This window comes from Cariama cristata, unplaced genomic scaffold (genome assembly GCF_000690535.1).
Source record: "Cariama cristata isolate BGI_N322 unplaced genomic scaffold, ASM69053v1 scaffold15193, whole genome shotgun sequence".
NCBI lineage: Eukaryota > Metazoa > Chordata > Aves > Cariamiformes > Cariamidae > Cariama > Cariama cristata.
The window spans coordinates 73,721-88,758 of NW_009607936.1; the positions used below are offsets into that span (position 1 = coordinate 73,721).

The 15,038-nt window shown below is 34.8% G+C and overlaps 1 protein-coding gene across 1 annotated transcript in view; it reads left to right on the forward strand.

Annotated features, from left to right (window-relative positions):
* ITFG1 (integrin alpha FG-GAP repeat containing 1) overlaps positions 1-12,413 on the forward strand; it is a gene marked incomplete at its 5' end in the record, with an annotated part of 82,583 nt that extends 70,170 nt beyond the window's left edge. The window contains 4 exons of the mRNA XM_009696942.1: positions 5,606-5,730; positions 6,612-6,694; positions 8,366-8,483; positions 11,865-12,413. Of these exons, the coding sequence (XP_009695244.1) occupies positions 5,606-5,730; positions 6,612-6,694; positions 8,366-8,483; positions 11,865-11,924 (386 nt within the window). The remainder of the gene's footprint in view (positions 1-5,605; positions 5,731-6,611; positions 6,695-8,365; positions 8,484-11,864) is intronic.
* Positions 12,414-15,038: the final 2,625 nt, after the last annotated feature.

A 15,038-nucleotide genomic window follows, 5' to 3' on the forward strand; every position in this document is an offset into this window, starting at 1 on the left:
AGGGTTAGAATATCAGCAATATGATAATTCTATGGTTTGACTGGGTTTTTAAAAGAGTTTCTGGTTTTACTTCTGTGATTTTATGCTGTAAGGTTGTTCTTAATGGAAGCACGTATCTTATATAAATGCATCAAATTTGGAGTTTGGGCTTTCAGAAGTATCACAAGTGTTAGCAGCACTGCAAGTAATATGTATCAAAGCTGCAAGTGTGCACTTTCAATCCACCTTCCGCAGTTATTTCTGGAAGTCCAGAAAAAGGTACTACAAAAAAAGTTGAGAGGTGAAGTTGTGTACTGCATTAATCTAGAATTTCCTATTGTGTGGACTAATGAAGAGAGGCAAACAGCTAAGTCGGAAGACGGAAACATTCTCAGCCTGAAGTTACCATTGTATAATTTTAAGCAGAAGAAGAGCTCTTTCTTCACTACATTTTTTTCCAACCAGTGACCTACAACTCCAAAGGCAGTAATAAGGGAACTGAAGTAAAGCTTTCAGCTAAAGCCCAGGAAATCAAATTCTCCAGCTTTCTAAAAAGCTTTCAAGTTTTGAGTTGTGATTTTTTTTGGTGGTGTTTTTTGTTTTGTAGGGTTTTTTTGGTTTGTTTGTTTTTTTTTCCTGAAAGCTGCTTTGTAAATTCCTATGCATATTAGACAGGTATTTCATTACTAACAGTTATATTTACCCTTTCTTTTGCAGTAAGTGGTTCTGGCATATTTTCAAACAAAAGAAGCAGCTGCCAGCTTCAAAAGATGGGGAAACACTTTGGTGTGCAATGTAGCACAATACTGATGATCACTGCGAAGTAAACATCACTGTGGTGTTTCAACTCTGCAGCTTAAGTGATGGACGTTCAATGTGAAATTTTAACTAACTCTTGAACTGGCTTTGTCTTATTCCAGCTGTGGCATGCATGTTGTTCACAGCTATGCAGCAATTCATGCAACTTCTGCATGTAGTTTTTCGGAGTAATTTTCAGTTTTTCTAGGATGCATATGTGTATCTAATCTATAAAAAAAGTAGTCATTCATGCATTGACCTCAGTATTAAGGTAGATGATGGTACAGAAGAATTTAGATGCAAGTCTGAGACTAGAGGCTACAACTCTGATACTATGTTTTAAACAATGAACTGTGGGTTTTTTTACCAGAAAAGCTGCCTACGTTGTCAATGGGTACAAAGAACGTATGTCTAAAAGAGAGCAACTCCTTGTTATATTTTCTAACTCTGTTAGATTTTGGGGAGTTTCTGACGAGTTGATTCACACTTCACAAGTATCTCCAGTTACTATTTTGGTGAATGTATTAAAGCTTCTGATAAATGCATAATTTTGCAAATTAGCGGAATATACAGCAACTGGAAGAAATAATGACATAATATTTTTATTTACAAAAATGCATGTAGCTTTTCAGTCCTCTAATATCTTGAATTTGGGGGACTTTTAAAGTGTAAGTATTATTACTGTATTTTGAATTAATCTGAATTGCTTTAATGGACTACTTAAATGCAAATGATATTTTGTCAAGAAAAGCACAATTTAAAAAAAAAATTAAAAGACCTGTGCTTCAGGAGACCACAAGTTTTGAAATCTGAGTTTCCATTAGTCTTTCAAGTCTGTGGAGTGATCTCGTATGTTCTGCTCTATTATTCCACAAAATAAGCTTATTTAAACTGACTGAACGATATCAGTATTGTGAATCTATTTATGTAGGTTCAACTAGACTGTGCATAAATCCAGTATCAGACATTATCAGCCCTGTTTAAAGAAGCAATGAGAAAGCATTGCTTCTACATGTAAATGCAATCACCTTCTCTTCATAAAGTTAAATTGGCTTCATTTGAGCACTTATGCTGCCTGAAATAAGCTGTTGAGGACATTACAATTTAACCCAGGGCAGTGTGGGCTACTCTTAAGCTTTCAGCAAGTTGACATCACTATAATGGAAAGAGAAGGGAAATGCCTTAATTCAGATATAAAAGAACAAGTACTGTATGTGTCATAGATGACACATCATTCTGTTTTTCTGACAAGACTTTCAAAAGGGTAATGATATGTATTGCTTCAAATTTTATATGCCAGACTTCAAAAATAAGGAGATTGATTCAGAGGCGTTCAGAATGATTTCTGAATATCAAACTGCAAAATTTTGTAAGGTCTGGCTGCCCAGCATCATTAATCGTTTCTTAAAAATCTGGTCTCTGACAGGCTGAAACCACTGAAAACCATATCGTAAAATGTTGTGGTTTTTTACTCTACCCAAGCTTTTTGAAGCAATAAACTTAGTGACTTATGATTTAAAACAAAAATATAAAGACCAATAGTATGATATCTGGGTGCTTCCAAGTAACTTTTGTGAAACAAGAAACATAAGGCAAAAGACATAGTATTGAGTAGTCTTAGAAGTAGTATTAAAAAGTAATCATGTACAGCATGGAGAGGAAAAGGTTTTCTTAATTCTTGTTTATAGTAACAGTTCTACTGATGAAGCGAGACAAACTGAAGCAAAAGCCACTTTCTCCATCCTGCTTGCATAGACTTCCAAAAGCTTAAAGAACAATCTTAGTGTAAGAAATAAATTCCACCTTCCTTCTTGAAGATGGAATGATATTTTTAAATCTTTTTAGAACAAGTAGAAAACTGTTTACAATAGTTTTATAACACGGCAAACAGCTAGAGTTGCTATTTAAATTAAATTTGAAATATTTTCCTAAGTAAATTAATTGCGGGTGACTGAGAACTTCAGATACGACAATAAACTATTGACAGTACTCTCGGTAATTTCTCTTTTCATTTTTAATCCTTCTTCAGGGTTTTTATGTTTCTCAGATGAACACTTGTCATTCTTAATTACTTGTTTGCAATTCTAAGTGGAACATTTGAGTAACCATCAAAACTGTAACAGAATTTATGATGGATACAGGGGAGTAAAGTAAGAAATAATCTCAAAGATCTCACATTTGTAGTCGGCTTTAAAGTAAACTAGAACCTTCTATATGGTATCATCCCGCTTAGCTAATATCTCCCAATTTTAAAGGCAAATAAAAAGGTATGTGCACATTTTCTGCCTGCTATGTAGAAGAAAACATTCCTTTCTGACCTTTGCAAATGATCTATTTACATCCTGAACCATAAGATTTCATTATCCTTATCTTAGTAGGTATAAGAACCAGTGTTAGTAGCCATGAAATTATTCAATGCTTTTAAGAATTCCAGCTGCAGTACCTGACTCTCTAACCTGTTTAAGGCTGACTGCTCACAGTGTATGACATTTTATTTCCTTTAACTTAGTTGACATTCATTTCATTTGTATGATGAAAGAAAAAAGGAAGATCTCAGTTGCAGTGTCCTCATAATCATAAATATTTCACTCAAAAGGCATTCTAAAAGCTTTTCAATGTTAAATGTTACAGCAGTACCTTGTTCTTTTGGGAAAAGTCCTTCAGAATTCAGCATTAGTGAAACAAATTTTTAAAGAAAATGTTATAGCATGATCAAGTAATACATACATTGTTTGTTTTTATAACCAAGACAAATTTAATAAACCTCCCTTTGCTCCTTGCTACTTTTATATTCGTAACCAGTGCTTTCAGATATTATGTGCTTACTCTAATTTGAGAGTTACTCAAATTTTAGATTTGGAAATTGAGACCTAGAGATTGAGCAGTTTAGCCAAGATCATGTAAGGGAGGTCAGCAACAAAGTGAGGACAAACTCAAGACTCAAGTTCTATACTGTTATCTCAACTTACTGGAAAAATCCCCATTCTTAAAGAGAAAAGCTGCTCAGCTAATGCTTTCTCATTACATGGTTCTGCATGGGAAAAAGTAAAATGTCTAATCTTTAGGAAGACTCTTACTGTTTCTTTTTGCTAATAGCATTTTAGCTTAATAAAAAGGTAACTGCACCGAGCTGATTTTTCAGATCTCATCTAAGTGTATTTAGTTGACATTTATCTTGCCTTTTGAAATAAAATTATCATAGCTCTAAAACTACAATAATACAGAATATTTACCTCATGATTAAACAGGCCTGTTTCAAAACATGCCTGACAGCCTACGGCAAGCTGCTTCTTAAAAGATGGTGGAGGGCAGGGAGGTTCAGAAAAATAGAACCATTAAGTAATCATTGTATTGAACAGAGGTTCAAAATCATCATCATCCAATATACAAAGTAGCGTGTCCCCCATAAGAGGATACAAAAGCTGAAGAGCTGCTTCTGAAAGTAGGTGTCATATCTTGGTAGTCCCTTGGTGTAAGTGCTGCTGTAGAGTGGCAAATGGATGCTTGCACTTCCCGGGCTATCTCCAGGAGGCAAGAATGGAAATTTATTCCTGTTTCTTCTTGAAAGGATGTTTGGCTTTGCCAAAGAAGTTCTGGTGGTTGTTGTTTGGGAGTTTCCCCCCGCCTCTGTTTACTGTGGCTGTGCAAGACGCAGTGCAACTAGTATGGCCAACAGCCAGTTGTCTGAAGCAAAATACTAACTTTGAGAGTCGAGCCTTGGAAGAAAGTGTGGAGAGGTAGAAAGGAGTTGGCTGTAAATTCATTACGGAATGTGAATTCATGTTCTTTAATTCACATTCTGTTATCTTTTGTCGCTTAACTTATGATTTCCAATTTCAGGCATAATCTGTCAGGTGTCAAAGCAGAGAAAAATCTGATGCTTAAAAAAAATACTGAGTACATCATATCTTTGTGAAAAAACGTTTCTATTGATCACGTAAACCTACTTGTGGTTGTCAAGTATCCCTTGAACTCATTTCTATTAATCTGGTGAAGGGCTGAATTCACTCCAGTGCTTATGAGGTGCTGCTATCATTCCTGACAGATCACTTACTAAGAGGCTTTCTAGAGAATGAACAAAGCAGCTACATAGGATCTCAATGAATTTGCCAGAAATTAAAAGATTACAGTATTTTTATTTAAATGGAGTAATCGGATACTTTAGAAATGGGATGTTAGTGAACCTGTTGATAGCTGCAACACTTGTCTGTTTCCCTACTGCCTTTTCATGAAACAAAGAATGTTATTTTTCCTTACAGTCTCTCCTTTAATTGTTTATAATTACATGCTATTGCTAGGGCCTAACTTGCAACCACTGTAATCCTGTTTTCATTAAGTCAATTTATTATTTGAGAATTTGTTCATGAGAATTTACTTAGCTAATTTTGTGACACAAGAAAAAACAGTAGTTACTGATTAACACTAATAAGAATTAAAGTGAACCTTCACATGTTGAGTCTGAGCTTGTAAATCAGTGGGGCAAAGGAGTTGGCACTACTCATAGCAAAATAAATGCAGATAGCTGATGTCTTCTCAACTTGTAACAAAGAGTGGAGATTCAGTTGAACATAGAAAGAGTGCTCAAAACAATCACATCTTACCTAGAAATCTAAATCATTTAAGCTGTTCTCCAAGTGAGTGCCCACAAGTAGTTTGGAAATGTGGAACTGGGCCTTTAAGAATTAAATAATCATGCGGTTGGTTAATATTGTTTAAACATTTTTATTACTGCCTCTGAAATGTGTATTTGTATAAAAAGTTGGTGGGTTTGGGGTTGTGTTTTTTTTCCAGAATACCCACCTGGGCCTCTTTTCTAATTTTATTTCAGCTGGACAGCTTAGCCAGTCAGCACATTTTGCTCTCCAGTTGCCATACAACGTGCTAGGCTTGGGACGTAGTGCTAATTTCCTCGACCATTTGTATGTTGGCATTCCTCGACCTTTAGGAGAAAAGGTTAGTTGAGATTTAAGATTGTCAAGTTAATATTTATGGTGTTACCTTTCCTGATAGAGTTTGGATGGAAATACTGATAGGGACACTTTTTTTTTTTTCTTCCCCTCCAGAAGCAACAATATGAAAGTAATAAGTTTGAATACAGAAAAGTTTGCCAAAAAGAACCTTGTATGCCTGTTTTTTAGGGGGATGTATAAGCTCTGAAGCTAACCCTAAGACCAAAAGATGACTGAAGTTGTCATAAATGTTAGCACAGGTATATAGTGCTTGTTTATATGGTAAATGTGTATTAGATCTGAGGGTCCAATTATTATGGTCTTAGCTGTAAGATTTTCCTGGGGTTGGTCTGGCTGGCCTGTAAACTCACATAATCCTTTCTGCCTCAGTGATAAAACCATGATCAGTATGATGGGAGATGGAGATTACTGTGATTATCTAATCTTCAGATGAAACGTAAAAGTCAGGTCCTGGCCATTTTCAGTCTTTAAAGATCTGATTGTACTACTTTAAAAAGTGAAGTATTCGAATTAGTGTACTGGCCAAATTCTGATTTGGATAATTGCTTTGCCTGCCTCCTTTGTAGAATTGGTTCTTTTCTTCTTTCCCTGTTATGTTGTTGCTTTGTACTTTTTAAGTAGATGCTGTGTTTCATGTCAGCAATAGTTATTTTGCTTTTTACCAAAAAAGGGAGTTTTTTTAAGCGCTTTGCAGCTTTCAGAGTAAAAGCTTTATACAAGCATATGGAAATAATCAGTTATCTTAAAATTTTAAAAAAGCATCTGTTTTTTTGTTTCTCCTTTTGTATGTTTCAACAGAGAATTTCTCCGCTTTTAAGTCTGTTGGTTTGTTAGGAATTGACATAGCCTTTGTTTTTCTTTCAGTCCGTTAGAAAACAAGAATGGACAGCTATCATACCAAACTCTCAGCTTATAGTCATCCCCTATCCTCATAATGTTCCTCGAAGGTAACTTCATCATTTTGATTTGCACTTCACAAAATTACATTAATACAGAGTTTTAATTAGGCATTATGTGTAGGTTTAAAAATAGTTACTTGTATACAAAGTAACCTTAAGAACACTGGCAGGGAAGGTCAGTTCTATAGATACAGTTGCTCTGTGACTAGGCAGAATACTTCTCAAGTATTTACACAGGCTATTAGATAGTGCCCATAAACAATCAAAATCTATTACCAGCTCGTACAAACAATCAAAATGTATTACCAGCTCAACGCCTGTAAACAATAACATATTTGCTAGATTTACCAACATTCTTTTTGACAAATTGCAAGAATGGTAATGATTGGAGCAAGGATTTTTTTCACCAAACATGCACATTTCTGTCTAGTTGCATATAAAAGCTTTAGTTCAGCCCTTCTGAACACAGTATCTGTTGCCACAGGTATGACTGTTTTTCTTTAAGTAAAGGTGAATGGGTTGGTTACACAAGAGCTCGGACACTGAATTCACTTTGCAATTAGAATGTTTATCCCAGAAAAAGGAGCACTTTTTTCTCTTTGCTATTAGAGAAAACATTAGTCACATATTCCAGCTGCTTTTTGCCGCTTGATCTACTAGTGAGGTCAGTTGCATTTATCATGCAGAAATGATTCTGACATCAGTTTCAGCAGTTAATTTTACTATAGGACAAATAACAGTTGAGAAGTGATGTGCCGCTTGAGTTGCTTATTAACAATCACAGGAATAACATTTGCTACATGAAGAAAATTTAGTTATAGTCTTGAGGTATTTAAAGGTACATGTTATGTAAAAATTATTCTGTCGTCTTATCCTTGAACTATTTTTGCTTTCCTATAAAGTAAGTTTATGGATACTGTAGAAGACCAGAGGATAGAATCCCTAGAAGAAACCAGATTTCATAATGAACACTTCTTAAATTTGTAAATTTTTTTTTTAACATAGATATGTTGTTTCCTGAGAGGCCTCAGTGCTGCCTCAAGGTAGAGCCTCCTGCTGACAGCTTTGGAAGGAAGCCAGTAGTACAAAAACGGTGTTAACTGAGCCTCAGGACCCCACAACGTTCAAGGGATGTCTTCCAGAAGCCCTTAAAGTGCTTGATTTTGTTGCTCTCCAGCAGTCTCCTGCATAGTCAAATGGTTCTGTTGCCTACAACTGCAGTTGTCCCTGAGTAAACCTCAGACTGAGACACACATAAACCAACTGGATCCCGTGAGCCTGTCCAAGAGGAGCTTCTCATGTGGAGGAAACAATCTGTCTTACAGGCTTATTTCACCCTGCTTCTCCATCTCCCCAAACCCCAGGCAGTTTTGTGGAAGGTTTTCTTACACATTTTATTTTGTCCTGGGCAGGGTCAGGAGAAGGAGATACATCTAATGAGAAAAAAAGTCAGTCCCCTAAAAATCCATAGCATTCCTGGAAAGTTAAACAGAAACTGAATTTTGACATGGCATTACCTGAAAATAATTATATTAAGCCATATATTTCCAAGTAAATTCCATTCAGTGTCAGTCTCTTAAGTGTAGCCACTAGTTTCTGTAGACCAAGTTGTTACCTGTCTTATACTAGCAGGTTCTTTTCATCTTTATAAGTTAAATCTCTTTTCTGCTTCCTAATGAAGGGTATTAATGTTTCCTTGGATTTTCTTCTTTTGTATAGCTGGAGTGCCAAGCTGTATCTGACCCCAAGTAACATTGTGCTGCTAACAGCTATAGCCTTAATTGGTGTCTGCGTTTTCATCCTGGCAATAATTGGCATACTGCACTGGCAAGAAAAGGTAAGCTTAATTAACACTTCCTAATATTTTAGTCTTGTTCATTGGTTTTTTTGAGTAGTTTTCTACAGTATAATTTCTGACACAGACTGCATTAATTCCCAAAACGTGTTTATTATTAATTCAGTATTCACTGCAAGCTTAAAAATTGGCATTGTTTTTATTTAAGCTCTAAGACACTTAAAAAGGGAAATTAAGAGCAACAGGGATAAGCTTTTGCCATTAAGCTGTTATTCCCAACTAAATGAGACGTTTTTATTTCCTATCTAAGCTTTCTATTTTGCAGAGTTTTAAGGAGTACTGTTTTGGAAAACGGAAGAGAAACTCAGTATACTTATCTTGAGTTCTGCTGGTAATCTAAAAATAAGGAAAACATCTCTTTTTCTGTACCTGTCTTGCTGATTGCACTGACATTAGCATTCAAGACCGTATAGGGAGTCAATTGTGTGCATATTGGCTGCTTTTCTCCGTGTGTCTGAATTATACATGCAGTGTATAGAAATCCATTGATTTGAAGAAGCATTTTGAAAGGGGCCTTTCATGTCACTGAAGAAATACGTTCCCATTTTTCTTAACTATGCTTAGTTCACAATCATATCCAACTGGCAGGATTGCCAATAAATGCTGCTACATACCCAAACCATAATCTTCGCTGTCAAATAAAATTACTGCACATTTTGACATGGTAGAACTGTTTGTTATTTTGTGCTTGTGGAAATAAAATGACCTTGTTAAACATGCAGATAGGCTTTGCGCATGCTTCATATTTACATGTTATTTGTCTGTCAATATTCATTCTGCGAAATGTTAAATACAGTCTCCAAATAATAGTAAAGCTGGGAATAAAGCGCACAAAGCAAAGAAACACAAATTTTATGATGACTGTCCTTAGCATGTCCTACTGTACCAAGAAAGCATTGCTAACTACTAGCTAGGACTGTGCACTGGCTGGGTTTAACTCTGCCTCCAACACATCTTAAGCAACAAGAGTAGCACAAAAAAATGCTTTGAGTTGGGGAAGCATTAACTGTGTATAACTCCATCTGGAAAAATGAAGGTTTAATGTCAATGTTTAAAACAATTCTTCATACAATAATTCATGTATTGTAACGTGAAGAAGCCCTCAGCCCAGAGTAAGCCATTTTAAACCCCATTAGGTATATGTGAATGAAGTGGTGTATTGGTTATATTATAAACTCATTTCCAACTGCTGCATCTTGCTCAAAATAGGCACAAATATTTGGATAAATTGTGTGTATTTTCAGACTAAACTAACATTTGTTAATTCCTGTAATTTTCCTGTGCCTTCCTATTGATTTTTACCTTCCTAGTTTTTAGAAGAAATGGTTAAGGTACAGAACAAATCAGAATCTTGACCAAGACTGTATTGTGCATCACTGACATGACTGGAAGTTAAACTCCAAAGTTCCTTGTTTCTAAGCTTGTTCTTGGATTACTGCCTCTTTCACTAATCCTCTCATAAAAATACTGCTCTGCCTAAATGCTGTTTTCCCTTACAGATCTCTAGAGTACCTATAGCAAAGAAAGAAAGGGGAAATGTACTGGCAGTTACAATCTCTTCTTTTCCCCCAGAGGATATATCTGTCTGTAAGCTGGAGTGTTCTATTCAGCAGTTAAAAGAAACCATGTACTTTGACCTCTGCAGATAAGTAGTAATAGGAGCCCTTGGTCTGCAACAATTCTTAAACACTCGTCTGCCAGCCAAGTACTGCATTGTTTAAATAACTGTAGAAGTTAGGGATAGTATGTTGTGCTCTCATTCCTTAGAAATTTTGGATCCATTAAAAAAAAAAAAAAAAGCTTTTAAATCTCAGTTGTTAGTTTTTAGTTTTGATACATCAAATGAAAGAGAAATTGAGGAAGAATTTACACCATTATTCATCTTACAACAAATAGTCTGCTACATTAGCTAAAGACCTTGATATTCCGGCATTCTGATTCTTTATAACTTGCTTTGTGGTCTTGAGACTAGTCATGTGAACACTACATTTTGATAAAACTGCTAGAGAAGTTTTGATGGATTCATCAGAGTATCAGTTACTGTCAAATTTGAAGTAGTAATTTCTTCAGGAAGCATACAAGGAATGGAGTGAAAACTGTTTCTAAGTGAGACTATGAAATTTTGTGGAATGTGACAAGCATTCCAATGTAGGAAAGAGTATGCCACTCCCTTCTTCCCACCCCATTTTTGACATTCAAAATATGACTGACATGAATAAAGTCCCTGCCAAAAAGCCAGACCGATATATCTTAAACTTCACTGACAGTTCTGCGGCTGCCACAAAATGCAGTAAAATGCATAGTTAATCTAATGGAGTTGCTATCATACATAAACATTGTTTGATGAGGAAATCTTTGGCCTCGAGCCAAAGCAGATGACAAACTTTCATGGCAGAACACGTGCACTGATTTCTACCAAAATTGTCATGTATATTTATCAACTGAGATACAAATCTGAATGCCCACACAACAGCATACTGTAAAGGCTTTTCTTCATTTTACTCATCAAAAAAAAAAAAAAAGTTAGGTATAAGCAGGCTAAAAAGCATTTAAATCTGTTTTGCTAAATTCTCTTACGCTAGGATTTACACATACTGTCTGTCATGACAAAAAGCCTGTTTTCTAGAAAAGTTCACACTACGTATTCAAAAATCCTTTAATAAGTGCTTTCATACTCTGTTACTGCTTTAGAACACAAGAGGAGGCTTGTGGGAAAGGACATGTTTTTACACATTACGTGCATTATAAGTACAATTTAAATATGCTGCTTTTTTCCAAGCACCATCAGAACTACTCTTTTCAGCAATGTGTGTTCTGCATAAATAAGCAGGGAAATGTATCCTACCTCACATTTTCATAATACAAACAGAAACACGGAGTATTTTTAGCCTACTTGGTGCTTTTAATTGTTGGTTGAACTGCCATCTTTGTCTAAATTCATTTTTAACAGAATTTTTTTAAAATAATCTCATTTTAAGTGTAACATAGATGACATTTATGGTTAATCCAGAGTAATTTCATCTCGTATTTATAATGCAGGCTAAATAAATGCATACTAGGAAACATTCTTTGGTTTTGAAATATTCCTTTTAAAAAAGCATTATTAGAAATAATAGAAAATAATGGGTCATAAATACTAAAACAGCTGAGCATTAGCAGCAGAAGCCAATTTTGAGTAGATTATTGCTATTTCAAACTGACATCATTTAAAAGCTAATTATTGAGGCTTTTGCTCAGCTTTTTGCCTTTTGTCAAATGAGTGACTTGGAAAAAATCAACCATTCTCTTGACATTTGACAACTCATTTCTGTAACATAGTATTGCTCTAGATCCCACAAAATGTGTTTTATTATTATTTTTCAGAAAGCAGATGACAGAGAGAAACGACAGGAGGCTCATCGGTTCCATTTTGATGCTATGTGACATGCCTTAATATTTATGAAGGAGCTGCAACTCATTTGCTTAATTGAAATACTAAATTCTGATTTGTAAAATGATTACCGTGGAAATACTGCTGGTGTGCTATTTGTAAATGTTGCATTATTTGGTATTTATTTGGAAAGTATTAAAATTAGACCTGAATGTCTCACAAGGCCTTTCAGTTAACAGACTGTATATAATGGCATTTGGTCTTTATTTAACAGAACTGTAAATTTATTTTTCTTAGTAAAGGGATCAAATTGCATGTACCATTGTTTACGTACCACCAATTCTTTAGTAATATTTGATTGAAAAAAAAGCTGTGTAAATAAAGTTTAGCATTTCAGCAAGCAGTATACTTTGTACCACTTGAACTGGTCTTGTCATTTATACGTTCCTGCAAAACAACCTGCATTTCTGAAAATTAAGCTTGAGCAATTTCTCAGATGACGTGATCATTAATTATTTTGATTGTACTAAATGGTGCTTAACGTAAAGTATTCTGTATTTTTCTTTGTTTAAATCCATATATGCAGTAGTTAAAGAATTTAGGAATTGGAGAATTAAAAGCAACCTGCAATGTTAATGCTAGTTCAGTAGCTCGTCATGGGATAGATGCAGTATTTATGTGTGTTAGTTCTAGAGAGAAAACAACGCTTGAAAAAATTAAAATCAGAAAAATGTATCAGCATTATATAAACTGCCTTTATAATTAAACTATAACCACATTGATTTTAGAAAGGCCTAAAATCATTATGAAAGTAACTTTTTTTTTTTTAAATAAGAAAGGTATGGGGTTTTTTTTGTTTGGTTTTGTTTTTAAGGAAGTTAAAAGAAACATTTTGGAGTGGAAGGAGAATGAGGATTGAGTCCCTAAAATTTATTGCTAAGGGATGAGATATACAAAGATTAAATTAAGAATATAATAGGACACTCAGAATAAGCAATGTACATTATCTGTGTGCGCTACTATGCCCAAATTTTATAAGGCTGTAGTAATTACATAAGACAAGTAGCTCAACTTTAACACTACTATGCCCAAATTTTATAAGGCTGTAATAATTACATAAGACAAGTAGCTCAACTTTATGTATTTACAATGGTGATAAAGTTAGAATTGCTCAGCGTACTTTGGATCCTGGAAGAGTCTCTAAAAATAATCATGCTTTTATTTAATAGTTATTCCTTAGTGATATGAGTATACATGATTAATTGTGCATTTAAATCTGTCAGTTTGCATTCCTAATAAATACTGTTTGATAAATTAGACCACACTTTCTCAAGAAACTACAAAGTGTTGGTCTTACAGGCTATCATCTCTGCAGTAGGTATCTCCACCAGTCCGGCACTCATCCTGTAAGCCTACCTTTGCTTGTCAATACAGGACCAGAAGAGAACAGGTACAAAGCTGAACCAATTATGTCCTCCCTGATCACAGTCAAACAATTTGTTACCATGGCAGTGCTGAGCAGTGACCCATTCATACAGCAGCACTAAGCTGAAAATCAGAAGAGTACTGATAAGCAGTCTACTAAGCTATAAGGTTTTACTAGATATTTCTAATATGGACTGATCAGATGCCAACAAAGGACACTTTCATATTACATCATTGTTATTATTCAGGATAGCATATTTCCTTAATGCACACCTTTAATATTTCTCTTAGAGGGGCATGAAAAGGTAAGATTTTTTAGGTAAATACTTAATGCTATTGGACTTTTTAAACCCCATTGACAGAATTTGCTCCTGACAGCAAACGTAACAATGGATTTCATAATTAAGAGGAAGCACAATTCAATATGTTTTCCTGACTTTCTCAGATGGTTGGAGAATAAAGCTAAACCCATAATGCCACTGTGGCAGCAAAGTTGTCTGTAGCCCTCTATCACAATATAATAAACATAGATTAGCCTCCTTATGTTTTTTGGAAAAACAATTAGGAATGAAATAACCTCATGCTGACATTTAAGCTGTTGTCAAGTTAACAAAACAATGAACTCTGTATCTTTTGCTTTAAGGTATTTTGCATGCTCAGTCGTGTATCACTGCATCAGTTTATATTTAATACGTTACTGGCACCTAAATAGCTTTCTTATAATAAAGTTTACCACAGGTTCTAACTACTTATAGCTTGGCTCGCAACAATATATGCATACTATTTTGAATTAAGGCATTAAATATTGCTAAACCTCCTGTCAAAGGTTTCATGTCGTACTTTGGTTTTCTATTCTATAAGCATCAAAAATATGCTTGGGTAAGGTTACTACCCTTCTACCAGTAAGTTTAAGAAAGCAACATCCATTAGAAAGTATAGTTCCAGGTGATCGTCACAATGACTGAGAAGTGAGAAATAGTTCTAGCTACATAAATTTTGAAAATGCATCCACCATAACACAGCCCTGGTGAGAAATGCTATTGGAAGGCTTCTTCGGTGTGAAATCTCACCTATATAAAAATACTGTTGACATGCCAACTGACAGATGGCTGTTGAAATGCCATCTTTCTTTGTTCTCATTTTCTATGAGAAGCTTTAAGACTGAATCTTCCTACCAGATTTATCATTAATGCACTATAATCCCCCAACAAAATAACCAACTTTTCTGCTGCAGATTAGTAGGCATATTCTATATAGTATGATGGAGCCATCTTTCTTAACAGACAGCTGTATTAAAAACATTTGCTACAGTTAATTGAAAAGTAATCACTATAAATGCAGCAAGTCAGTTTTGTAACTACTTTCAAATAAATGACACCTAAATAGAACAGAAGTCAATCCGTAAGTTTCTACTATCTTAGAATGATCAGAGCTTAGTTTTGTTAAAACAACATAAAAGCATTAACGATGCCAGTTTTGAAGGTATTAATAACCAAAAGAATTATTTTTTTAAATCCTGAAAATAAAATTATGCTTAAAATAATCTAAAACTTTGCAAATGAATAGTACTAAATCTAAAGAGATGGACAAATTTTTTGATCAAAGACTGAGAGGTATGTTAAGAAATCAAGAGCAATAGAGATGTTAAATCTGAAATATTGCTATGCTGTTTCAGTAGCCCTGTTATCCATTTTTTTTTTTTTTCCATTTTGGCAACAGGATCTTTTTGTTGAGGCACTAGT